The sequence below is a fragment of the Seriola lalandi genome, unplaced genomic scaffold (assembly GCF_002814215.2).
Source record: "Seriola lalandi dorsalis isolate HSWRI2012SDOR001 ecotype SW California unplaced genomic scaffold, Sedor1 jcf7180002054916, whole genome shotgun sequence".
Classification (NCBI taxonomy): domain Eukaryota; kingdom Metazoa; phylum Chordata; class Actinopteri; order Carangiformes; family Carangidae; genus Seriola; species Seriola lalandi.
The window spans coordinates 1,453,013-1,475,103 of NW_019525468.1; the positions used below are offsets into that span (position 1 = coordinate 1,453,013).

At 42.0% G+C, this 22,091-nt stretch overlaps 1 protein-coding gene across 1 annotated transcript; it reads left to right on the top strand.

Annotated features, from left to right (window-relative positions):
• Positions 1–250: 250 nt before the first annotated feature.
• angpt2b (angiopoietin 2b) lies at positions 251–21,457 on the top strand. The gene is made up of 9 exons (XM_023431038.2): positions 251–1,285; positions 6,473–6,628; positions 7,331–7,452; positions 9,611–9,843; positions 10,340–10,464; positions 13,448–13,549; positions 16,324–16,490; positions 19,314–19,444; positions 19,679–21,457. The coding sequence occupies exons 1-9, from the start codon at positions 968–970 to the stop codon at positions 19,837–19,839; spliced, it is 1,515 nt and encodes a 504-aa protein (XP_023286806.1). The 5' UTR covers positions 251–967; the 3' UTR covers positions 19,840–21,457.
• The last annotated feature ends 634 nt before the right edge of the window (positions 21,458–22,091 follow it).

Sequence of the window (22,091 nt, forward strand, 5' to 3'; positions counted from 1 at the left end):
GCATGTTGTATACTTAAACTTATACAACATGCTTTGGCAAAACTCTACTTAATTGTGGTCATGCCAATGAATCAACAGAGTGAGAGAGGGAGAGAGAGAGAAAGAGCGAGAGAAGGAGAGAAAGAGAGAGAATGGGAGGGAGCTAAAAGTTGTCAGAGAAAGTTCCTAGTTTTTGCTCTTGTGGTGAGCAGTGTGTATTTTTGTAGCTTCCTCTTCTAACCCCTGCGAACAGGAGTACCGTAAGAAGGAGGGAAAAAATGAAAGAGGGAAGGGTGGTTGAGTGATTATGTGCAAAGGAGGTGTGTGCATGTGTGTGAGTGCATGTGTGTAGAGAGGAACGCCACTCTCTCTCTCTCTGTACTTTAAAAGCGTTACCACTTCAGCCAACATCCTGAAGCGGGCCACTCTCCTTTCAACCCCTCCTCTCCTGTCCTCTCTCCTCCAGACCAACGCATGGACTCCAGCAGCTTGAAAAGGAGGCAGTGAGGAAAGCAACTTTTCAGAAGAGAGATAAATGGTGGGAGGGAAGTCTGCTGTTGGTTTCCTGGACGGAGCTGCATGCGCTGGCTGAGTGTTGGAGTCACAATAGAAGGCAATCCTATTTTCCTGTGTGTGTGTGTGTGTGTGTGTGTGTTTGTGTGTTTGTGTGTGTGTGTGTATTTTCTGTCAGTCTGAAGAGTGGGAGCACGAACTGGGCTGAAGAGGACTCCTGGATGCAACAGCAGAGAGGAGGACCAGCCAAAAGAGGAGAAGAGAGAGTGATAAAACAGAGACAGAAGTGGCGGGAGCTGGAGTGAGAAGACAGGAAGAAGACAGAGAGTCTTGAGGGACAATTTAACAGGACACAGAAAAAGATAGTGATACAGAAGAAGAAAGGCGAAACTCACCTGACCCACTTGTCTGCTCTGCCAGGTGGAGCAACCTCCTTCTTCCTCCCTTCCCCCCCTCTCCCTCTCTTTCCCCTGACATGGGCCGCCTGCTGGCCCTGACAGTCGCCTACCTGGCCTACCTGCTGGCCGCCGCAATCGGCTCTGAGCGCCAACAGCACCACGTGCAGCACGGCCCCTGCAGCTACACCTTCGTCCTCCCCGAGGTGGAGCACTGCCGTCCCTTGAAGGACTTCCAGGTCACCAACACGCTGCAGAGTGACTCCCCACCTGAGGCCGAGCCTGATTCGAGCCAACCCAAGCAGGGCAAGGCCCAAAAGGAGAGGCCTTCCTGGCAGGAGAGGAAGCTGGAGAGTCTGGAGAGTGCTATGGAGAATAACACCCAGTGGCTGCAGAAGGTAAGATCTCTGAACAACCACTTTCTCCTCTGTCATTGAACATTTTTACTCTAAGTTTTGTTGCTGTCTTCTTATTTTTTTTTCCATATACCGCATTTTAATCTGCAGAAAAAGCACAGGACTGTCCATGGAGTACACCGTCCGATAACATTTGTAGACGAGCCTTCATTATTGATAAGTTCAGCGCTTAGCTAGGATTTCCTGGATGCTGGCTGTATGCATATCTGGCTCCATGACAACGCCTGGTGTATGAGTGTGTATCTTTATTTAAGACCACTGGGACGCCAAAACTCCCTGTTGCGTGCGAGAGGAGAAAGTCAAGATGAAATAAAGTTTGCTAATATGAGGTGGTGCCAAATCTACCTCACACAGTTAAACCTTCTGAATGAGTGTTTCCCCCTACAGGCAACAAGTACACAGAAATGTAACTCTTGACTTTAGTTGATTTACCAGACAAAGTCAGTGAGAACTCTCTACTAAACTCATTTTAAATAAAAAATACAAAACGTTTCCTCTGTGAAAAATGTTTTGTTTATCTGTGGGAGACACATTTCAGCATTTCTCCTTGCTGGGCTGTTGGCCTTTGCAGTTCCATTTAGCTCGGATTATGACCGACTAAAATGAAATGATGCGATTAAAGTGGCTTCACAATAGTGTTTTCATTGCTAAGGTCATCAGGGCACAGATTCAGTATTGGGCCATTGTCTAGGACAGACTGACTGACACGCCACCGCTCTCCACCCGTCTCTCTATTCTTGTCTGCATCTCTTTCAGAATATTTATGGTGGACACTAATCCACTGGCCGATCATAAGCGGTGTGTTGAGTGTTTAGATTGGCCAACTGAAGCCAAACATGTTGATTATATTTCAGGATTTGAAAATGGGGTAATATGAATGCCAGTGCTCTTCCTGTGCTCCTGTCATTCCCCACTCTCACTCACTACAAAAGCGTCTGTTTTGTTCCTTTCCTTTCCCTTTCTCCTTTTTCTTCTGACACTCTGTTCCTCTCGATCCCCCTTCGTCACTTCTGGCCACATCTGGACTGTTCTGCAGCTCTGGGAGAGAGGAACGTGTCTAATCTCACACCTTGACTCATCGACCATCAGATCTCAGACTCTTTGTCTGTCTTTGTAATGCTCTCCTGACACACAGTCGGAAACGCACATGTGAAAACACACACACACACGCACACACACACAAAATTCCCCTGTGCACACTCTGTCTGATGCTCAGTCAATGAACTGGAGACCTAGCTTCCATGGGAAGCTTCCCAGGAGGCCACACTGTGTGTATGTGTGTCCTTCAGAGACGGAGAGAGACAAAGATAGGGAGAGAGTTCATACACTTTTCCTCATGTGCGCAGTATATTATTAATGCATATAGCCTGTAAAGCACAATTGCTGAATAAAAAAGCATCACATATTACATGTTCTCTGTAGCATATCTTTTCTTACGCTCCACAAGAGATGTTATATTGTTATATGAAGAGGAGATGCAGTTTAAACCCCCACATGTCCAGAAAAAGCTCTGCTGACACATATCTTGCTCTGTTGCCAAACTTCCTCCACAAAACGTCTGGAATGAACACAAAGATCCAACCTTTCAACACATTACCCCCACCAGGCCACAGTGATGCATAAATGATCGCACTGTAGGTGGGATTTCCACATAAACAAAGCATGAACTTAAGAGCGCCTCTTTTGGATATGCACGAGGGAAAACTAACCTTTGACCCAAGATGGCAAAGCCTTTTCAGCGCCTTGTGGAGCTCATTAAGCTAATCTGCATAATTTTTGGGGAGAAACGGATGGTATGCATGCGGAAGAGCTCGAGGCATGTGTATGTCGGTGAAACTTTGTACGATCTCACTCAAAGCTACCCTGGGATGTTATGACCATTACTGTGAGTCTTCCACCTGAACCTCTTGAAAGAAAACACACACCCATACACACAAACCTAGGAGCGCACACACTAATCCGCCATATTCCGCAGAGGAATCTCCAAGTGGATGAGTGCAACAGGAGTGTATTAATATTCAAGTTTCCGTCTATGCCATTTCCAAGAAGAAACTAGTGTTTGTTTTCTTTTGTACTAACCCCTAATGTAACCCCCCATTTAGTCCCTTTCGCCTTCTGCTGCCCTGAAGGGTTGGCAAAAGGGACGTGAGCATGCTTTTGTTAGTACTTTTAAGAGCCTGTGCAGATTATGCTAATGCAGAAATATTGCAGAGAGATCAAGGTGGCTAGGCTACCCTTGGTGACCCGATTTCCTGGCCAAGTAATATTTCATTAAGCCAATACCAAAGTATGTCTCCCACATCATTCACATTACGCAATTAGTCTCCATTTTCTTCCCTTTCATTAAACACGCACCCCTGTTCTCAATCTTCAACAGTGTCAAACTAGGGCCGTCGATTTCCATCTCAATTATAAAAAAAACACAATTGCAGAGTTACTTCTAGTGGTATCCGTGCACGCAGATAGTTTTGGTTTTATTCGGCCGAGGTTTTACTATATTTGCATCTAATCTGTCAGGGGTGAATGGACTTTTGTTTTCTGTGCGCACAGCATTGAAAAATTACATTTAAACAAGGCTAAAAGTCTATTTCTCACTAGCAGCTCTGTAGGGTGGTGCTTTGTGCTAAATGCTAACGTCCACATGCTAACATGCTGATGTTTAGCAGGTATTGTTTAATGTTTATCATTTCAATCATCTTAGCTCACCGTAGTAGCATGCTAACATTAGCAAATAAGAACTAAACACAAAGTACAGTCAAGGTTGATGGGAAAGTCATTAGTTTCAACATGAACCAAAGAATTGGGCGAATTGAAATTTTTACTTGATGTTGCTAGATGAAAAGATGAGGGATCACCAAAGTCATTACAATTCATCCTGAGGGAGAGACGAATGTCCGTATCAAATCCATCAATACTTATTGAGAAATATCACTCAAAACCGCAAATGTCAACCTCATGGAAAAGCTAGAAGAAAATTCAGGGGGAAGTTCAAAGTTATTAGGATTCATCCTCTGGGTATCATGAATGTTGGGATATTGATAAGTAAAAAATTCGGCCTGCTGTTGGCCCTAGATCAAAAGTCAGGAGATCATAAAAAAAATATTAGAATCCCTCTAGGAACAATACACATCTGTAAAAAATTTAATGGCAATCCATCCAACATTTTTTTTTTTTAGATATTTCAGTCTGGACTAAAGTGGTGGACTGACCAACACTGCCATCCCTAGAGCCTTGCCTCTAGCATGGCTAAAAATTCAACAGCAACATCCCTCAGCCTTCTGGTTACTCTGCATAAGCCACAGAAAATACTGACAAATTCTTCGACAGAAAAGTGGCTGAATGTGAATGAGATTAAAACTGTCCACAGCGAGATCTGGGATTTTTCAGAATAATTGGCTCTTAAGATCATTTATGTTGATTTTTGTAAATGTTGTTTTACAGGGCTGTGGGCACCACAAACACGATTTTATCCCTCCTCCATTGGACTGGGGTGGAGACAGAAATGCAAATTAAACCAATCTCATTCTCTAATGAAAAGTGGACGTACATAGTGTTACACTAACACATTAATCAAGGCACTATTTCCATCAACATATATTCACTGCCGTCCCTCATGATCATATCCATCCTGATGTGCAATCATTATCGTTTGCCAGAACATCCAGCAGATATGTTTCCCATGTCCTCTGTAATTGGTAGCTGAGAACAAATGTGTCTATTTGCTCAACAATTAAGATATCAAGTGATACAACTCCTATGATTTTCTGAGCACTGATCCCCCCCCCTCTGTCCCTCTCAGACACAATAAGACAGAATTACACTACATCCCAAATGTGATTTATCTGGCTGCACAGTGCAGCGTATGACACAGCTACAATTAATGCAATTGGCAGTGGGAGATGGAGTATGTCGAGACCTCTGGATTGAGCTCTATCAAAGGCTGTTATGGGAACAATTTGGACCGGCGGCTGATAGCGGCTTCAATACACGAGGCTGATTATGATGCAGGGATCTTTGGTTCTTCCTTTGGAGTTGGCTTTAATCCGTTTGGTAATCTCTTCATAACAATCATTATGGAGGGATTTTTTGTGCTGTCTTAGTTGTCCTTAAGTAGGAAAATGTGAGAGATGGATTTACAGACCAAGAGGAAGGAAGAGCAAGAGTTTGAAAGAAAGTGGGAGTTAGTGAGAGCTATCAAGAGGAAGTAAGAGACAAAGAGAGAAAGATTACCAGCAGACAAACATTTAATTGCCGATTCATCTCTATTTGGCCACTTGGATCAGTATTTTTAATGTAAAAAAAAAACAGAAACACCCCTCTCTTGTGACAGTGCATTATTATAATCCTATTCCTCTCTAAGATGGACATTTGTATTGGGGAAAAAAACAAACAAACTTAGTCTCATTTGAATTCTCTTCGATTTTTTGCGGATAGCCACTCATTAGCTGGATAATTCTGAATGCTTTCTCCTCAGAAGCTTCATTTTCCAGTCATGTGGTTTAACGAATAAAGTCTGATCTTCTCTCCCAAGAAAAGTCATAAATATTAATGCTCTTCGGTTCAATATCCTACTTTGCCTTATTGCAAAGGCACAGACCATTGCACGTAAAACATCAAACAAAATTCCATCGTTCACGGCAGTAAGAGACGAATTTGTCTTCCTGATGCCTGATGTGCTCAACCCGACCACGTTAATAAGATAATCCATTTATTGGAGCAAGATGGATGCCCTTCTATTTTTACCTCTGCTGAAACACATGATGGGGTTTTTACCAATGCTTCTTTCTCTGAGCTTGTGATTGATTACAGAGTGTAAGCGACCTTATCCCAGAAGTCCAGCACATGAATATCACAATGTCAAACCCCAGTGCTGCTCTTCTTTCTACCCATCGAAATGCCATTATATTGCATCATTTTCTTAATGTGAGTTCGGTATTTGCCTGAGGCAGACCGGCAGAAGGACAGATGGGTGGTAAGACACTGGCAGTGTCCTGGGGATACTGAATTCTATGACTCCATCAAAGATTGAGGTGACAATTACAGATCGCTCTCAGGTTGCGGCATGAAGTTGTCAGTGGACCTATGGGGACATTACCTCCTAAAATATGATTATGACCACAATCTGACATTGTGGATAATATTCCCAGCGTCTGCTTGTTCTCCTTACAGCTGGAGAACTTCATCCAGGAGAATGTGCGCTCTGGGATGGAGGAAATAAAGAGAACTGCGGTACACTCCCAGACAGCGGCTATGCTCGAGATGGGAACCAACCTCCTCAGCCAATCAGCGGAGCAGACTCGCAAACTGACAGATGTTGAGACCCAGGTGAGCCCATCAGGAAGGATTTGGGGCTAGACCTGAGAAAACGTGTTTGCAGCCAATCCAAATGAACTAACGCGGGGATCACACCCATGCAAAAACAAATTATGTCACTTACGAAACACTTGGAGAATGGCTAATTAAATGTAAATCAGATGTAACCCGCTGAGAAGCCATGCCCAAAGGTGGCGGCAACTGCTTTAAAACAGCTGGTATTTGGTTCTACAGGCTCTGATTGACACAGTGAGTTGAGCTCGGCGTCTGACAACAAGCCAATTAAAACATAAAGCTCAGTAGCACAACACAGATGTGTCTTCAATCATGCCACAGAGCTGTTATTACAGACTGGGCTTGTTTTGGTCCTCATGCTTTCTTTTTCTCTTATCAAAGTTGATATGAAACGGCAGCCTGTACAAATATCTGAGCTGCTTTGCTCAAGTTTTTGTTTAATCTGCAACTTCAAAATATGCCACAGGTGCGTGTGAGATAGTTCTTGCTAAAGTTTTCATTGTAAGATCAAAGGATGAACATTTTGAACCTCGTGATGTGCTGTGCAACATCGTTCATCTCCAAGGGCTTTTTATAAATTCAACGGGCAACATTTTTGTTCCATCACTCTCTCCATCTGGTATTTCTGATCACTCTCATCCATCCTTTTACCTGCAGATACTGTGATACAGTTATTCCTCTGTTTTCATCAATCTGTAGGTGTTAAACCAGACGAGTCGCCTGGAGATTCAGCTGCTCGAGTACTCGCTCTTCACTAACCGGCTGGAGAAACATATTCTCCTGCAGACTCAAGAGATCTCACGCCTCAGTGATAAAAACAGGTGAGCACTCACATTTCAAAGGTTTACTCAGGCAAAGCACATTTAAAGCACTGCACAACTTACAGGGTGTTTTTTTTCCTGGTAGGTATAGGACTTTCATTTTTTGGAATTAACTAAGTGTTAGTGCCGCGGTTGGAGCTAAAGTGGTTATTCGAAATTCATTTTGCTCTCATTTTTGAACATCAGGAGGTGGTGTTATGCAGAAACTGCTGTGGTTGTTTTTGCTCTTTACTTCCCAGAGATCAGCCATTAGTCTACAACTGCGCCTGCTATAATGCTGTGTTTTATTTTTTTTTTCTTCTTGGATTTTCTGTTAGTGAAGCTTTAGTTACTATAGGTGGTGCTATTTTCTTTGCCTGCCAAGCTTTTCCTTTACTGTTTCCAAATGTGCTGGTGTGGCCGCTATAGGAAACATAAAACACATTTCTTCCTGTGCACCAAAGAATGTTTTCTGAGGAAAAAGCTACTACACACAGAATATAAAGGCCTTAAAATGGTCATATACTGTGTCTGTGCATGCAAATGCATGAAACTAGCCCTTCTGGTACAACAACTGGAAAAGAGCATGTTGAATGACTCCAGCCGAAGTGAACGACAGGGCACTTAGCAACAATATAATGTGTATTGTGTAAACGTGTGTGGGTTTGCCAGTGAATAGGCAGTGCGCGCTAGGAGGGGTTTCCCATTCTTCTCTCGAGGAACACAAGGTCAACTTGGGGCCAGCAGGGGTTAAGGAGAGGGTGCTGGGCAGTGTGAAAGGGAGTGAGTGTTTTCTATCATTGTATGCGGTTGTTTATCATTCCATCCATCTGTACCAAGTGTGACTGGGAGAACACAGTGCCCCAGCTCTAACACCTGTTACACATCTGGCCCTGCTTGGCCCTGCTCTGCCCTTTGGCCCTCCTCCTTCAAGTGGTTACATGTATATAAATGAACTCATCTTCACAAGGGTAAACACCATGACAGGACGCATGAAATTAAGAGGGTCATAGCAGATTTGCAGCCAGGCAGCTGTGGAATTAAAGAGAACTAAGGACTGCAGTGGTTGTAGGGGGCTACTGCTGCTGAGCCTTAAGGGCATGGAGCCAGTTTTTGAACTGCTGCCAAACTAAAAAGAGCAGAGAAACATGTTTGTTTTCATAGGTATTACATGTAAAATAGCATTGGCAGGAAGTGCAGCACATTGCAGCTAGAGAGAGAGAGAGTAGACTAATAGCAATATCTATATTACAATAATAATAAATAGCACAAGATCATAAGCATAACAGTTTAATTGCCCAGGATACAATGTGGTCCAAAATCCCATATTTGTTCTGTCAACCCCCCAAAACTGTTTAAACATTGCTGTGCTGGTTTTCTGCCGCGCTCTCGCTTTGACTGTTCCTCAAATTAAAATATACACAATGGAGGGCAATTTGTTAGCTTGCTTTGCCACATTTATTGAGTGTTCCCCCACAATGCAAATATGAAATGGAAGTGATGTTAAAAATGATTTGGATTGATCCAGCTTTCCTTCCAGGGCACACACTGAGTCGCTGCATAAAGCGGGAGATTGAAGATGCACGTTTAGTGTAGCAGCTGCGTGTGCACGGTCCTGAAAAGTAGCTTGTTCAATCAGGGTGGCTGGATTGTTTCGATAAATAACTGCTGCAGAGTCGTTAGTCAAAGCCATAAAGATCAGGCTGCAGGGATTTATGATCTTCATTTGGAGGTGGGGGTGTGGCACTTGTGCAGACACACACTCACACACACACACACTCTCACACACACACACACACACAAACACACACACACACACACAGGCTGTTGCCTCATGGCCATGATCGAGAGACTTAACATGCAGGCCCATCTGTGAGTGCTGCGGCAGTACAGGTGTTTATACGATGTTAGCCCGATGAGACTGTCGTACTGATGTGTATTAGTCATCCTCATGTAAATCTGCAAGTTTGCACAACCTCCACTGTGATTTTCCACATGCACCCACTCTTTTATACCCCCCCACCCCACCCCGCTATAATCCAATATGTATTTTAGTACTTGATACAACATTTCTTCAGATTTTAACTTTTCTCCAAAGCACTGTAAGGAAGTGAGTAGAAGTCGGTGAGCAGAAAAAAAAACCCAATAATATGCTCAATGAATTTTTGCTGTTTGACAGTTTTCTGGAACAGAGGCTCCTAGCACTGGAGGCTCGGTATGGGAGGGAGCTACAGGGCCTGCAGAGCGAAAAGCAGCAGCTTCAAGAGCTTCTGGAGAGGCAGAGCCGACTGGTCACTCAGCTGCAGGGTGAGCTGGGCAGCTCCACGCTCAACAGCACCGTACTCCAGAGGCAGCAGGCCGTGCTCACAGACACTGTTCAGCAGCTGCTGGCCATGGTCAACCACTGCAACGGTAAGGCTGAGGGGTTTACGTTTTTTAAAAGAGCAAATTGTGCTGCCATCATCATTTATTTTTAAACAAGAGATACAAATATACACAAGGAGAGAAACGTTCTGTAGGTATAAAAGAGATTAACAAATATTAGTCGATTGTCAACACAATTTCTATTGCAGTCCTATGAGTCATTACCCTCCTCGGTGCAAAAAAAAGACTCATTAACAGTATCATGAAACACCGGAATTTCATTTAGACAAAAAGGAGATCTTCAGTATTTCGATTAATGAGGAGGGGATTTGTAATTTAAGCTGCAAAAAAATCCACTTTACATGACAATATCACCTAGAGCAGCCTGTAATTCAAATCTCAGACACACTACGTACATGCATGCACTACAGGAAGGCTTAAACCAGAGCTTAACTCTACAAGAGAACTCACATATGGGGTTGGGATTTGTGTGCAAAACCCATAAGGCTGCCATCTGCAAACACATGTCTGCCTGTTTTTGCAGAAATCTCCAATATGCCCAAGGAGGAGTCGCTGAGTTTCAGGGACTGTGCGGAGATCCTGCGATCTGGAGTGACAGAGAGTGGAATATATAGCATACGCCTCCCCAACTCCACCCAGACTGTCAAGGTAGTGAGGCTTTAAAGGTCACTGGCCTTTTCTTGCAAATATCACTTAATTGACTGTGACATGAAACTTTTTGGTAAGACATTTTATCCATTTGTCTTGCAGTACTTAGCACTGGGGTCATTTCACTTGTATTAACTTTACAGGTTTTGCCCAGTCTGCGTAATGTAAAGCTCACACACACACACACACACACACTACATAATGACGTTCAGAGAGCTTATCATCATTTTTTTGGACCGCAGTAAACATTGGAAGGACAAACTAGTCTGAGGTAATGGTAATTTGCTAGGGTTTTAGGTATAGAGGCTGATGGAAATGCCACGCTGTGTTACAGAGAGCTAAAATAATATGCAACAGGAGCATTATGCCCCGCAGGCTTTGTGGTGAGTGAGTGTGCACTGCTGAATGCAAAGTCAGAAAAGCTTAAGAGGTACCTCTGCTGACCTAAAGGAGATAGCCTTTGCTAACTCATCCATGGCATCTAGCAGCAGGCTATCCTTTCTTTGAATCACAGCTAGCATTCAGGGAAAAAGAAAGATAACAGTGAAAGAGTTCTTTTTTTTATTATTATTCATTACTCTCAGTCTAGTTTGCTGGTTGGCACCATCTCCTACTGCCTCTGTTTTCCCCTGTTCTTCCTCTTCATTTCCTGTGGGCAAGGCAGCCAGGTGTTAGGCACTGGTGCCATGTGTTTCCTGCCAACTCGGGCCAATGTACATTTCCACTAATGCAAGTTAGTACTCCCCAAATCATTGCTGCTTTCAGTCTATGCCATCTAATTCCAATGTGGCTGGCGGCTGGGTGGCTGCAGGAAAGTGGGGCAGATACAAATTGCCCTATTTTCGAAGCAGAGAGCGGGCTTCCTCAGTTGGACCAGAGACAAAAGGCATACACATATGTGATCTACCCATGTTATCTATCCATCTTTCTATTCTTTTACCCCCCCAAGGTTGTGAATAATGATGAAGCTTACAGACCAAATAATTCATAGTTTGGATCAGAGTCTTTTTTGTAATTTTTCATGACCTTGTTAAACATGGTTTGGTCTAAATCAGAGTAACAATCGCATTTGGAAAATGACTTAAATTGAGAATTCAATTTCACCACCCTGTTTTTGTATTCATTGTGACGCTTTTAAGTCCACAACATTGGCCTAATGTGCCAGAGGATAATCACAGCATATTGTCAGTCTGCAATGTTTTCTGAGGTAAAAGACCTAAGCGCCTTTTAACCTTGATTTAGCTTTACTAATCTGGGAAAGTGCTGGAAACTCTCATTTCATTTTTAGCAGAAAATAACAGGTTGAGATGTCAAAATCGAGAGACCCCTTGGGAGTCTGTCCACATCCTGGCATCCATATTGCATGGCTCTTGAGACAGGTCAGGCTGGTTTGTTCGGTGGACGAAATTCAAGTAACTGGCCGAACAAATCAATTCAAGTTCATCAGTAATTATAAACACTGCAGGCTCTGGAGGTTGTTATCGAGTCAGAAATGTCACAGACAATATCTATAATTTGAGTGGGCAACATTAAGTACAGATTCAGACATAGTCCCTGAGAAAACTAATGAAATCCAAACCTGTGGCCTTGAAGTATGCTAACTGAATACACTTGTTCGATTAAAAAACGGATCTCAGTTACAAAAAGCAGCTAATCTTACCACCCATGGGAGAAATTCACAGTCATTTAATCATGATACCTAAGGGAAGATGGAATATGTCCAGTTAAACACCTTGAATATTTAAAACAAGTCCCTTAACAAGTCTAAATTCCAAGTGCAATTCATTCCTATATGCTCTTCCAAATATATCTACATAAGGCAAAATGTGCAGCCAAGTAAGAAAGAAAACAGCGTGTGTAACCAAAACCGCATCTGCCTCCTCCTCATCCCCCTCTTAAGGGGATAAGAACACGCTGATATGTTAGTTTTTCCTTCCCACCTGGGTCATATCATTACATGTCACCCTGAAATGTTTGCCCCCCCCCCTTATTCCTGAGGCTTCCAAGGCATCCCTCAAATAACAGAGAAGCTGTAGGGTGTTTTATTTCTTCTTGTCATTTCTTACCACACTCCTCCAGTACTGAAAAGTGTAACATCTTGAAATGAATCTCAGTTTATTGACACTCAGAACTGATTAGCTGTCAATGTCAATGGTTTAAAAATGCTCAACCCTGATACCACTACTGATACAAAACATTATAAAGAATTTATTAACACTTTTAACCCTTATTTTATTTAATAGTGAAACAGCTTAAACTATCAATATATATTTGTCCATATAAAGTATAATTTAAAGCTGCACTAATCAACATTTTTTTAAATAACTAATGTGTACTTTGAAAGGAATCGCTTGAAGTGATGAACCCACTGAGCATTATCACCCGCAGTTCCCTTCAGATCTACAGGGCCACTTTAACGTCTTTCTGCTAATTGTTTTGATTTTACGGCCTGTAACTTTAATGTTTCAGTTCAGTTACACTTCTGTCATCAATCTCATTTCCAGCCACATTAAGCAGCTGTTTTCAGCAAAAAAAAAAAAAAACCTGTGATAAACCCACGGCACGCTAACTGCCCAGCAACAAAAGACAATTAGCGACAAGCTGGTTAAAACAGTGGAGCTTTTAGCTGCTGAAGAGCCAAATACTTCCCTTAGGAGCTGATGGGGATACAAAGGAGAGGTGGCTTGAAACAAGACAATCTGTGTCTGAAAAATCTGTATAATTATTATGGCAAAAATGTGTGATATAAAGTGATAACATATGTGTTTACCATTCATTCTGCTGCTCCAAAGTGGACTAAAAAAATCCATTACTTCTCTTCAAAGTTGCAAGGTTTCCTGATTTAAAGCCGGAAATATGTAATCATTAACCGGTAGAAAAAGGATCTGACCAAGCGTTCAATGCCAGCTTTCAATACAGCCACACTTTGTTCCCTAGCCCTGAGGAAAAAAAAGGCTTGTTGTGATTTTTCCTTTTATTCCAGGTTTTCTGTGATATGAAGACCAGAGGTGGCGGGTGGACGGTGCTACAGCATCGGACAAACGGCTCCATCAACTTCCATCGTGGGTGGAGGGACTACAAAACGGTGGGTTCTCCGGACTGTAGGATTATCTCACATCGTTGTCAGTACAGGTAGTATGGATCAGTGTTGTGGGACAGGACAGGAGGTTCCAATAACTATCTACGGGTGGTTTGGCACAGAGAGGCGTGGGAGAGCGGCTGGCCTGTGATCCCAGGTGACCTGCGATTGTTGTATTTGGCCGCCCTCATGTTCTCCACCACCCTCCATGTTATTGCACCTGCTCTCGCTCCCTCTCCCTGTCATACTCCCACACACACACATACACACATCATGTACTTCATTGACCACAGAGCACTACTGTTTGTATCCATCCTTTAGACCCCAATAGCTTTCCTGCAAAGGGAAATGAGTATGGTGATGAGAGTAACAACATTACCAAATGTAGGGCCCAAAAAACAAACTGGATATAATACAATCGCACACAAGAGACTGTGAAGTTGCTCCAATGCTTTCACAGAATCAATCACACACCTTTGGCTTTTGTTTTGTTTGGACTTAACATTTAGATAATGTTTTTTTGAATCTCATAACAAAGTTTTCTCAGCAGAATCACTATTTTCCTTTGAGCAACAGAGAAAACATTCTTGCGAGCCTCTTTGAATTACACATAGAACAAGTGAGCGAGGCTATAGTTTGGGTTTTTGATTGAACAGAGTAGCAATTTATCTTTCACCCGCGCCAACAAATCAATTACCACAGCTTGGACTGGAAATAAAATGCTAAGAGGACTGTGAAAGAGTGAGAAAAAGAGAGCGACAAAAAAAAAAAAAAAAACCTCTTTCAAGAACAATATTTTTACAAGTGGATGATAAATATTTGGCTCCAGTTGGGGCGTGGGAGAACAGGGGCCCTAGTAGATGGCAGATAACGTATGTACTGAAATGCTTCACTGCCCAGGACCACTCTCCATATCCTCAGAAACTGTGGTCAGTGTTGATCAAACGTTGCATCCAGACCTGCAGGTCAAATGATAAATGCTCCAAGGCGCTCACTATTTATTCACTCTCACTTAAGACCAATAACAAAACGAGAGTCTGGCAGCAAGACAAAGTGACTTTGAATTCCAGAGGTAAACAAGGACAAAATGTGTCCCTCTTTTCAAATGGATGAAGAATGGCTCAAACCTGTAGCTTATTCACAACTCTGCCTTGAAAATGCAACAATACGAATAATCAGACTTAATGGTTATACTGTATGCCTAGCAGTTCACATATGCATGTTGTATTTTCACGCTGAGTCCATCTCTACCATTCACTGACCTATTTTGTTCTCGACAGTCCTCTGTGAGATTCATCAGTCGAGGCCACATTACATCCCTCTTCTTAAGCCGTCTCTCCGAATAAACCATTGCATGTTATTATCATCATTTCCCCGGAGGCCCATTCAATAACATACATTCCCACTGCAAGCCATTTCTGTCGAAGGCATCACGCCCATGGCACACTGTATCTGTTTTCATTTGCTGCTGCGGTTTCCTTTGTGAAATCGTGTTCGTATTACTGCGCCATCCACCTGTTAACGTAATTTAAAATTGCCTCCTGACTCTGTGTTATGTGAGTCCTTGGCATCTCTCTATTCTATGAACAAAGCTGTCCATGCACAGCCAGCATTAGCGTCCAGATGCTGGCAGGTCGCAGGAACATCTGAAGTGAAAATCAAAATGAACCACTGCACATTGAAATGATTTCACTGTGACTTAAAAGCGAACTTCTCTATTCCGTGCCTGTTTCTTTATGTTCTTTCTTCTCATTATATAAAGGTGGTTGATAAATGAATTTAAAAATGCACATAAAATGTCTCAGTAATGTCCTGGGCCACCGCGAGCCGGCAGAACAGCTTCAATGCTTGTTTGTATATATATATATATATATATATATATATTGGAAGGAAAGCATTCATACTGTGTTTGAGCTATAATTATCTGAAAGGGGGTCAAGGCTCAACCCAAAGGGGACAATTAACAATACTGTGAAAACCTTCAGTACCATTGAGTACTAAAAAACAGTATTAGAAAAAAAAACAAAAAATAGATTCATTTTATCAGACATATAAGTGATTCTGTTTTTTATTACGCTAAAGAAATGAGAATTAAAAAACAATAAATATTAGTATTGAGGTCAATAACAATATGATGTACTTCAGTATAACTGAGGGATTGGCTGCAGCCCCACCGCAACCCTCAGATGCACAAGTGGTCGAGCTGATGGATGGATGGATTTGATGGCTTTGGCTCAAACCTTGACCATAGGCGGTCAATTTGGTTGAGATGTGGTGATTGCAAATGGCATGGAAGCTTCTGCATTTGTTATGTTTGTGTGTGCCTGTATCTTTAAGCAGGATACCACTAAATGTACTTCTCAAAATGTATTACTGCCTGTAGTCTTTATCATGATATTTAGTGATCATTCAATGTCGTGTTCCATCGCCAACAATGGGACAGAAAACTTGAGCTCTAAAGTTAAAAACAACAGTGGATCCGTCCACAAAGCCAATTTTTATTTTACTGTAAATGTTGCAAGTCCAGATGGAGCATTGGTGGGATATTAGGGTAAATTAAGGTCTCAATTGATTGGCTTCTTGCTTTGGGAGAAGAGTATCTCACTTCATAAACTCAGTGGACTGCCTTGGGCCATCAAAATGATAAATGTGACTTCTTAAATTGAGGTCCATTTTCATGTTAACTCCAAAAACACTTGGCAGCTCTCTGGTAAAATCATCCCCCTTGTTAGAATATTTTCTTGTTCTCTATTGTTTCTCTGTCTTTGTGTCTAATCCAGGGCTTTGGAGAGTCGTCTGGGGAACACTGGCTGGGGAATGATATCATCCACAAGCTGACCAGCTCCCAGGAATACAGTCTGCATGTCCAGCTAAAAGACAGAGAAGGGAACGAAGCCTTCTCACATTACGATCGCTTCTACATAGAAGGAGAGGACAAGAACTACAGGTAACCACAGAGCATAAAATATATTATTTGGTTGTTTCATTCATGACTAAATTTGCAGTATTCTGACTCGTAATGATGCTTGGATCAAATTTCATTATTTTAATCATCCAATTACCTGAGGTGTTTAGTAATTAGTACATGATAGAACAAGATATGAGGAAATGCCAAACTTCAACATTCCATCTCCAGTTAAATTTCCTCAGTTTTTCAGAAATCTGACATTAATAGGACTATAATGAAGGTGCTCTATTTCAGTAAAATGTTTTATTAAGAGCCTTCTATTGTGAAAGGCACAATTGCAATGCAGTAACACCCTTTCAATCATTGCTTTTCCTTTGGGTATAAAACTCTTAATATCATGACAGATTAGAAACTGTTATCAACAGTTCAAATTCCTTTCCATTTTCCTATTCTCTAAGCTTTCTTATCCCTGAGCACTGAAGTTAAGGAGTCATCTTTAAGAATGTCATTCAAAATGATGAGCTCAATGGAGGGCATGCAGCCACTTTCATCTGCCTCCATTTTTCTTTTCCCATCACCACAGCTACCGCTGCCCCTGTAAAATCCCCAAGGGGAGCCACATCCACTGGAGTATAACAGGAATGCTCTGTTATACCTGGCCCTGCCAGGAACTGACAACTCAAACAAAGCTCCCCAGTTACCCTGCAATCACTAACAAGATTATATGTGGGGGTGCTGAAGCCATGCTTCCTCCAAAACTGACAGAAATAAAATATAAACCAAAATAATTGCATTTAGATTTGATATAAATTCACAGGAATCTGCCCTTGTCTTGTGGAAGTTTATGGAGATTGACTCTCTGAGAGATGACAAATCATAATCGTACGTGGGTGTGTGCTTTCCAAGATCCCTAATAGTGCAGCAAATTGCATTTGCCTGTGTTTGTTCCACATAATAAGCGCAATGAAACTGAATGTTTCACAATTTTGCTGTAGGCTACACTGTGTGAGGTGAAACACCTGAATGAATATAATCACCTCTGTAGCTGCTACCTCTGACATCATGTTCTGTTTAACTAGTTCAATATGTACTGGCTTTACTAGCATTCTAAAGACGCTGACTTCTTCTGAGGGTTTCTATTATAAATCCTAAGCCACAACTATGGTGCTATGAAGCTAGTCAGCCAAAGCAATCCTCCTACTCCTCAGCTGCATCCAGTGTGTTCCCTAGAGCAACATGGAGGTCTTCACCTAAAACTCACTAACATTATTCATACATTAATCATCAGCATGACAGACCACTTTTCCCCTTTGAGTTAGCCAAGAATAGCTGTTCTTGTAGTTAACTAATGGTAAGCATTCCTTTTAATGTAAGAGTATATTTTTCATTAAAGGATAAAATAACAATGTAAAAAGACTGTCACCTTGAAAAGGATTAGTCTGTGGTCTGCGGTGTTGGAAGAATAGCTGAACTAATTCATCTGGAAGTCATGGCTAATGCAAATGTTTTGGAGAGTATGAAGAGCTGGCACAGTCCACAGGCCACGCTTTCCAGGAGGATATCCTGTAGCCTGTGGTTACCATCCTGTCTCATTTGATAGGTTTTAATTTTCTTCACATCACCCATCCTCCTGAAAAGAACAAAAAAATGCCCCAACTAAATATCCCCTCATGTTTAATTCCATTCTCTCTGCTATTCCAGCCTTATTCCCGTCCCTGGCACTGTCATTTCAAACTCCCATTTTGCTGCCCCGCGTGATGTGTTGTCCTGCCCTGTGAACTTACAAATTCAAGAGGAGGATTCTTCATTTAGTCATCACAGACAGCGTGCCCCCAGCTACAGAGGGGGGTCACATAACTCAGGGGAGAGTCCTGTACTAACTAGACAGAATGACAGGGCAGAGGAGAGGCCAGACAGCAGGGCTGACCTCCTCGTCCACTCTCTTCAAACCAGTACTGACACACTCACACACACACACACACACAGATGGACGGACTGACACAGAAACACACACGCATGCACAAACAATCCATTGCTGTGCCGCTGTATGGAAATAATTGAGCGAATCAATTTAAGTTGGGCAGGGATTGCTTTCAGACTGTTTGGGTTGTTTCACAAAGCACAGCATGGAGGAAAAATAATGAGAGTTTTTAGGTTCGTTTTTATATTGAAGTTTGACAATAGTGGGGACCGAGGGGAGATGGTACTTTGTATCAAAAAGTATTGTACATAACAGTAAAAAAGGCTGTGATCTACAGTGGTTTACAACTTTATAATCTTTCATTGTTTTTGATTTATCTTTATTAATCTTTGATTACGCAATATTATACACAGGGTTACTTGCTTTATCCAAAAATACACTCTTAAACACAGACTCTAAATGACAAGATGGAGCGGCAAAAGGGAGGAGCACTGGATTTTGCCCTATTTAAGATGCTGTCTATTTACTTACTGTTTGCCAAAATTAAATTTTAATGTTAATTATGCCCAGAGGCATTGAAACATCAGGCAAAGAGCAGAAAATTAAAAGTGAACTATAAACTGGTTCCTAACCACAGAAATTTGGACTCTCCAATATTTTGCCTCGCTCATCTCTTCAGTATCCAGTGGTATTAAGGAATCACAGATCAGCCGGTGTGGTAAACATGACTGTGCTGTGTTCAGTTTACAACATAACATTAAATGATTTCACAGATACTGAAGTTCAAACAGTTTTCGGGCGGTGACCACAAACTGCCATTTGGAGCTGCCAGCAAGCAAAAAGTTTCCCTGCACAGCTTTAAATAATGAATCGAAGTGCCTGCGGCTGAGCTTGTTGCTGAAATTCTTTGCACTTTTTTCCCCCCTATTCCCTGAAACCAGCCTTCACGCCGAGGGCTTCAGTGGCACAGCAGGACGGACCAGCAGCCTCACCCACACTGGCACCCAATTCAGCACCAAGGACAGAGACAACGACCTCTGCACCTGCAAGTGTGCACAGCTCGCATCAGGAGGTACGCAGTTTCCCTCAACTCATCTCAATCTGTCTCTCCTTATAACCCATCTTGTTAAACATTTCCATCCACCCCCTTGTAAATGTCCCGAAGTGCATTTCATTTTCCCTCTGCGCCAATATAAAGTTACTGCTGACCTACAGCTGTACATTTGGGTGTTACATTTCATAAGCTTGAATTCAATTAATTCTGACTTCTTCCTTGAACTCGTTGCCACATTTCCTTTTTCTCCAGGTTGGTGGTTTGAGGCTTGTGGCCCGTCCAACCTGAACGGCATATATTACCCCGCCTCATCCAGTGTGGTTCGCTACAATGGCATTAAATGGTACTATTGGAAGGGGCCAAATCTGATGGCTACTATGACAACCATGATGGTGCGCCCTGCAAACTTCTGATGGCATGGCTCCTTTCATGAAGTGAATGTCACCTCAAGTGAATGTAAGGAACAATACCCAGGAAATTGTATATTTTGGGAGGATTTCTGAATGAGACGGTTGGTGCCTTCAGCTTCTGGACATCTTGGAGGGGTGCTTTAGCAACTGCCTGGGGACATGCCCAGACTCTCAGCAAATGACTACGGTTTTGATGAATTCCTGCGTGAGGAATTCCACCAGTAAAATCTGTTCACCAAGGCGCCCGACTATATTTTTATGAGGAAAGAGATAGAGTATGAGCTTTTCTACAGATTATATCACAAGAACACAACTGACCAAATCAAATTATACAGTTACCCAAAACTTAATTCAATAATTAAACGGATTAACCTTTAGAAACCCTTTATAGCAACACATATTTTGTATTAAAATATGAAAACTTTTCATTTTCATATCATTTTTCAGGCAACGTGTCTAAACTGCAAAGATTCACAGACAGCCATTTGTATAGTAAAAGTTAACTAATTAAAATATATACTCTATACTTTAAAAGTCTAAATTTCACGCTAAATGCTTAATTAACTCTGTAATATATTTAACGCCTGATGTTAAGCCACAATGTTTTCTATTACAGTGGCCTGTTTGTAATGTTATTCACCCAGACTGTAAAGCATCACTTATTGTTTAAAACTGTAGTTCTGTCCATGGACAATATAACCTGTGATAACCTACAGTGACTTCAATGGTTTTACCGCTGTTAATAAAGCAACAGCATAAAGAACAGCAACAATAACGGGCTTTGCCCTTTGCTGTGTCTTCCAAAGAGCTTTTCAGAATGAAATATCCCTGAATCTTTCCAGTCACACCTCTCATAAAACTTTATTTGTGAGGGATTTCGCTCATAAAAGTACATCACACTTCCACTGCTGTGATTTATTTTCAAAAATGAAACATTTGTAATAACATCTGGGAACAAAGCTGTAAATTCAATTTTTAACTTTGTTAAAACAATAAAATCATATATAGTCTTTGGTGCCTATAACCCACAGTGCCAGGCGCTTGTTTCCATGTAAGCTACATAAACTTCAACAAGCCACACATGCTGGATTTGGGGAAGTCAGATAAGGACTGCCTCGCACCATTGATCTGATGAATCATCCAATAACACTGGGCCCCAGTGGTGCCCATTAAAAAGCGGATGGGTTTCACCTCGACTAACAGTGACCTGCATCTGCCGGTGTACGCTGGGGAGAGTAGCCGCTAACTGGAAGACAGCACACGAGGACGATGGCTGGCCATGTCTACAGCGTCTGCTAATTGTTGGGCTTCATGCAATGATCGACGGAACACTTAAAAGATCTCATGTTCGCTACCTAATACTATTCCCCAAGTGAGATTCATTGCTTAATGCTGCAAATTTAATACAACTGCAGAAATGAGGCATTAAGCGTAACGAACTGTGAGCCAGGTATTGGTGTTTTGACAAGTCTCGCCTATTCAAGTCAGCAGCACAGATACTTAAAAAAAAAAGAGAGAAATATCATGGTTCATGGAAAAATATAACAAAACAGGAATTCACTCATTTTTACAAATAAATAGCTTGTCTGTGCATGGCTTCATTGAATTTATTAAGGACTTACCCTGGCTCAACTGCCTTTGATTTACTACTCTATTAGGAAACATGCAGGAGCTGCTCAAGACAGTAAAACTACTCAGAGTGATAACAGCGTTGCTACTCTGCCTGTCCGTATCTTAAATGTGTGTGTATGTGTGTGTGTGTATATGTATATGTATAAATATATGATGCAATCACACCAGTATCTACAAGTATCATCACAAGTGGAAGGAGTGCCAGAGGCTATTAATGCACGATGCATCGGTTGTGACGACAGACCTGAGCCGCATACTGTAAAAATACCTACGCACATACAAGCACATATAAGCACATAAGCACACACACACACACACACACACGCTCTGCTTGCATGCGGTGACCCCATTGCTAAACAAGTTTATTATGACCTCCAAGGGTTGGACAGGCGATAGATCACAGCGGGGGAGGCCAGGGGTGAATCCATCAAAGCGACTTTAATAAAGACCACTTGATTTGGCCTGCTGGTTCAACAGATGAAATGGCTGTGTTCAGGTCCAGTGAAGCAGACCAGACTCCGGGCCGCACTGCTTCTCTACTTGTCCCAGTCCCTGTTTATTCGACGGGTTGCTTATAAACACAGAGGCAGAGAGACAGAGAGATAGTAACTTTAAAAGTGTTT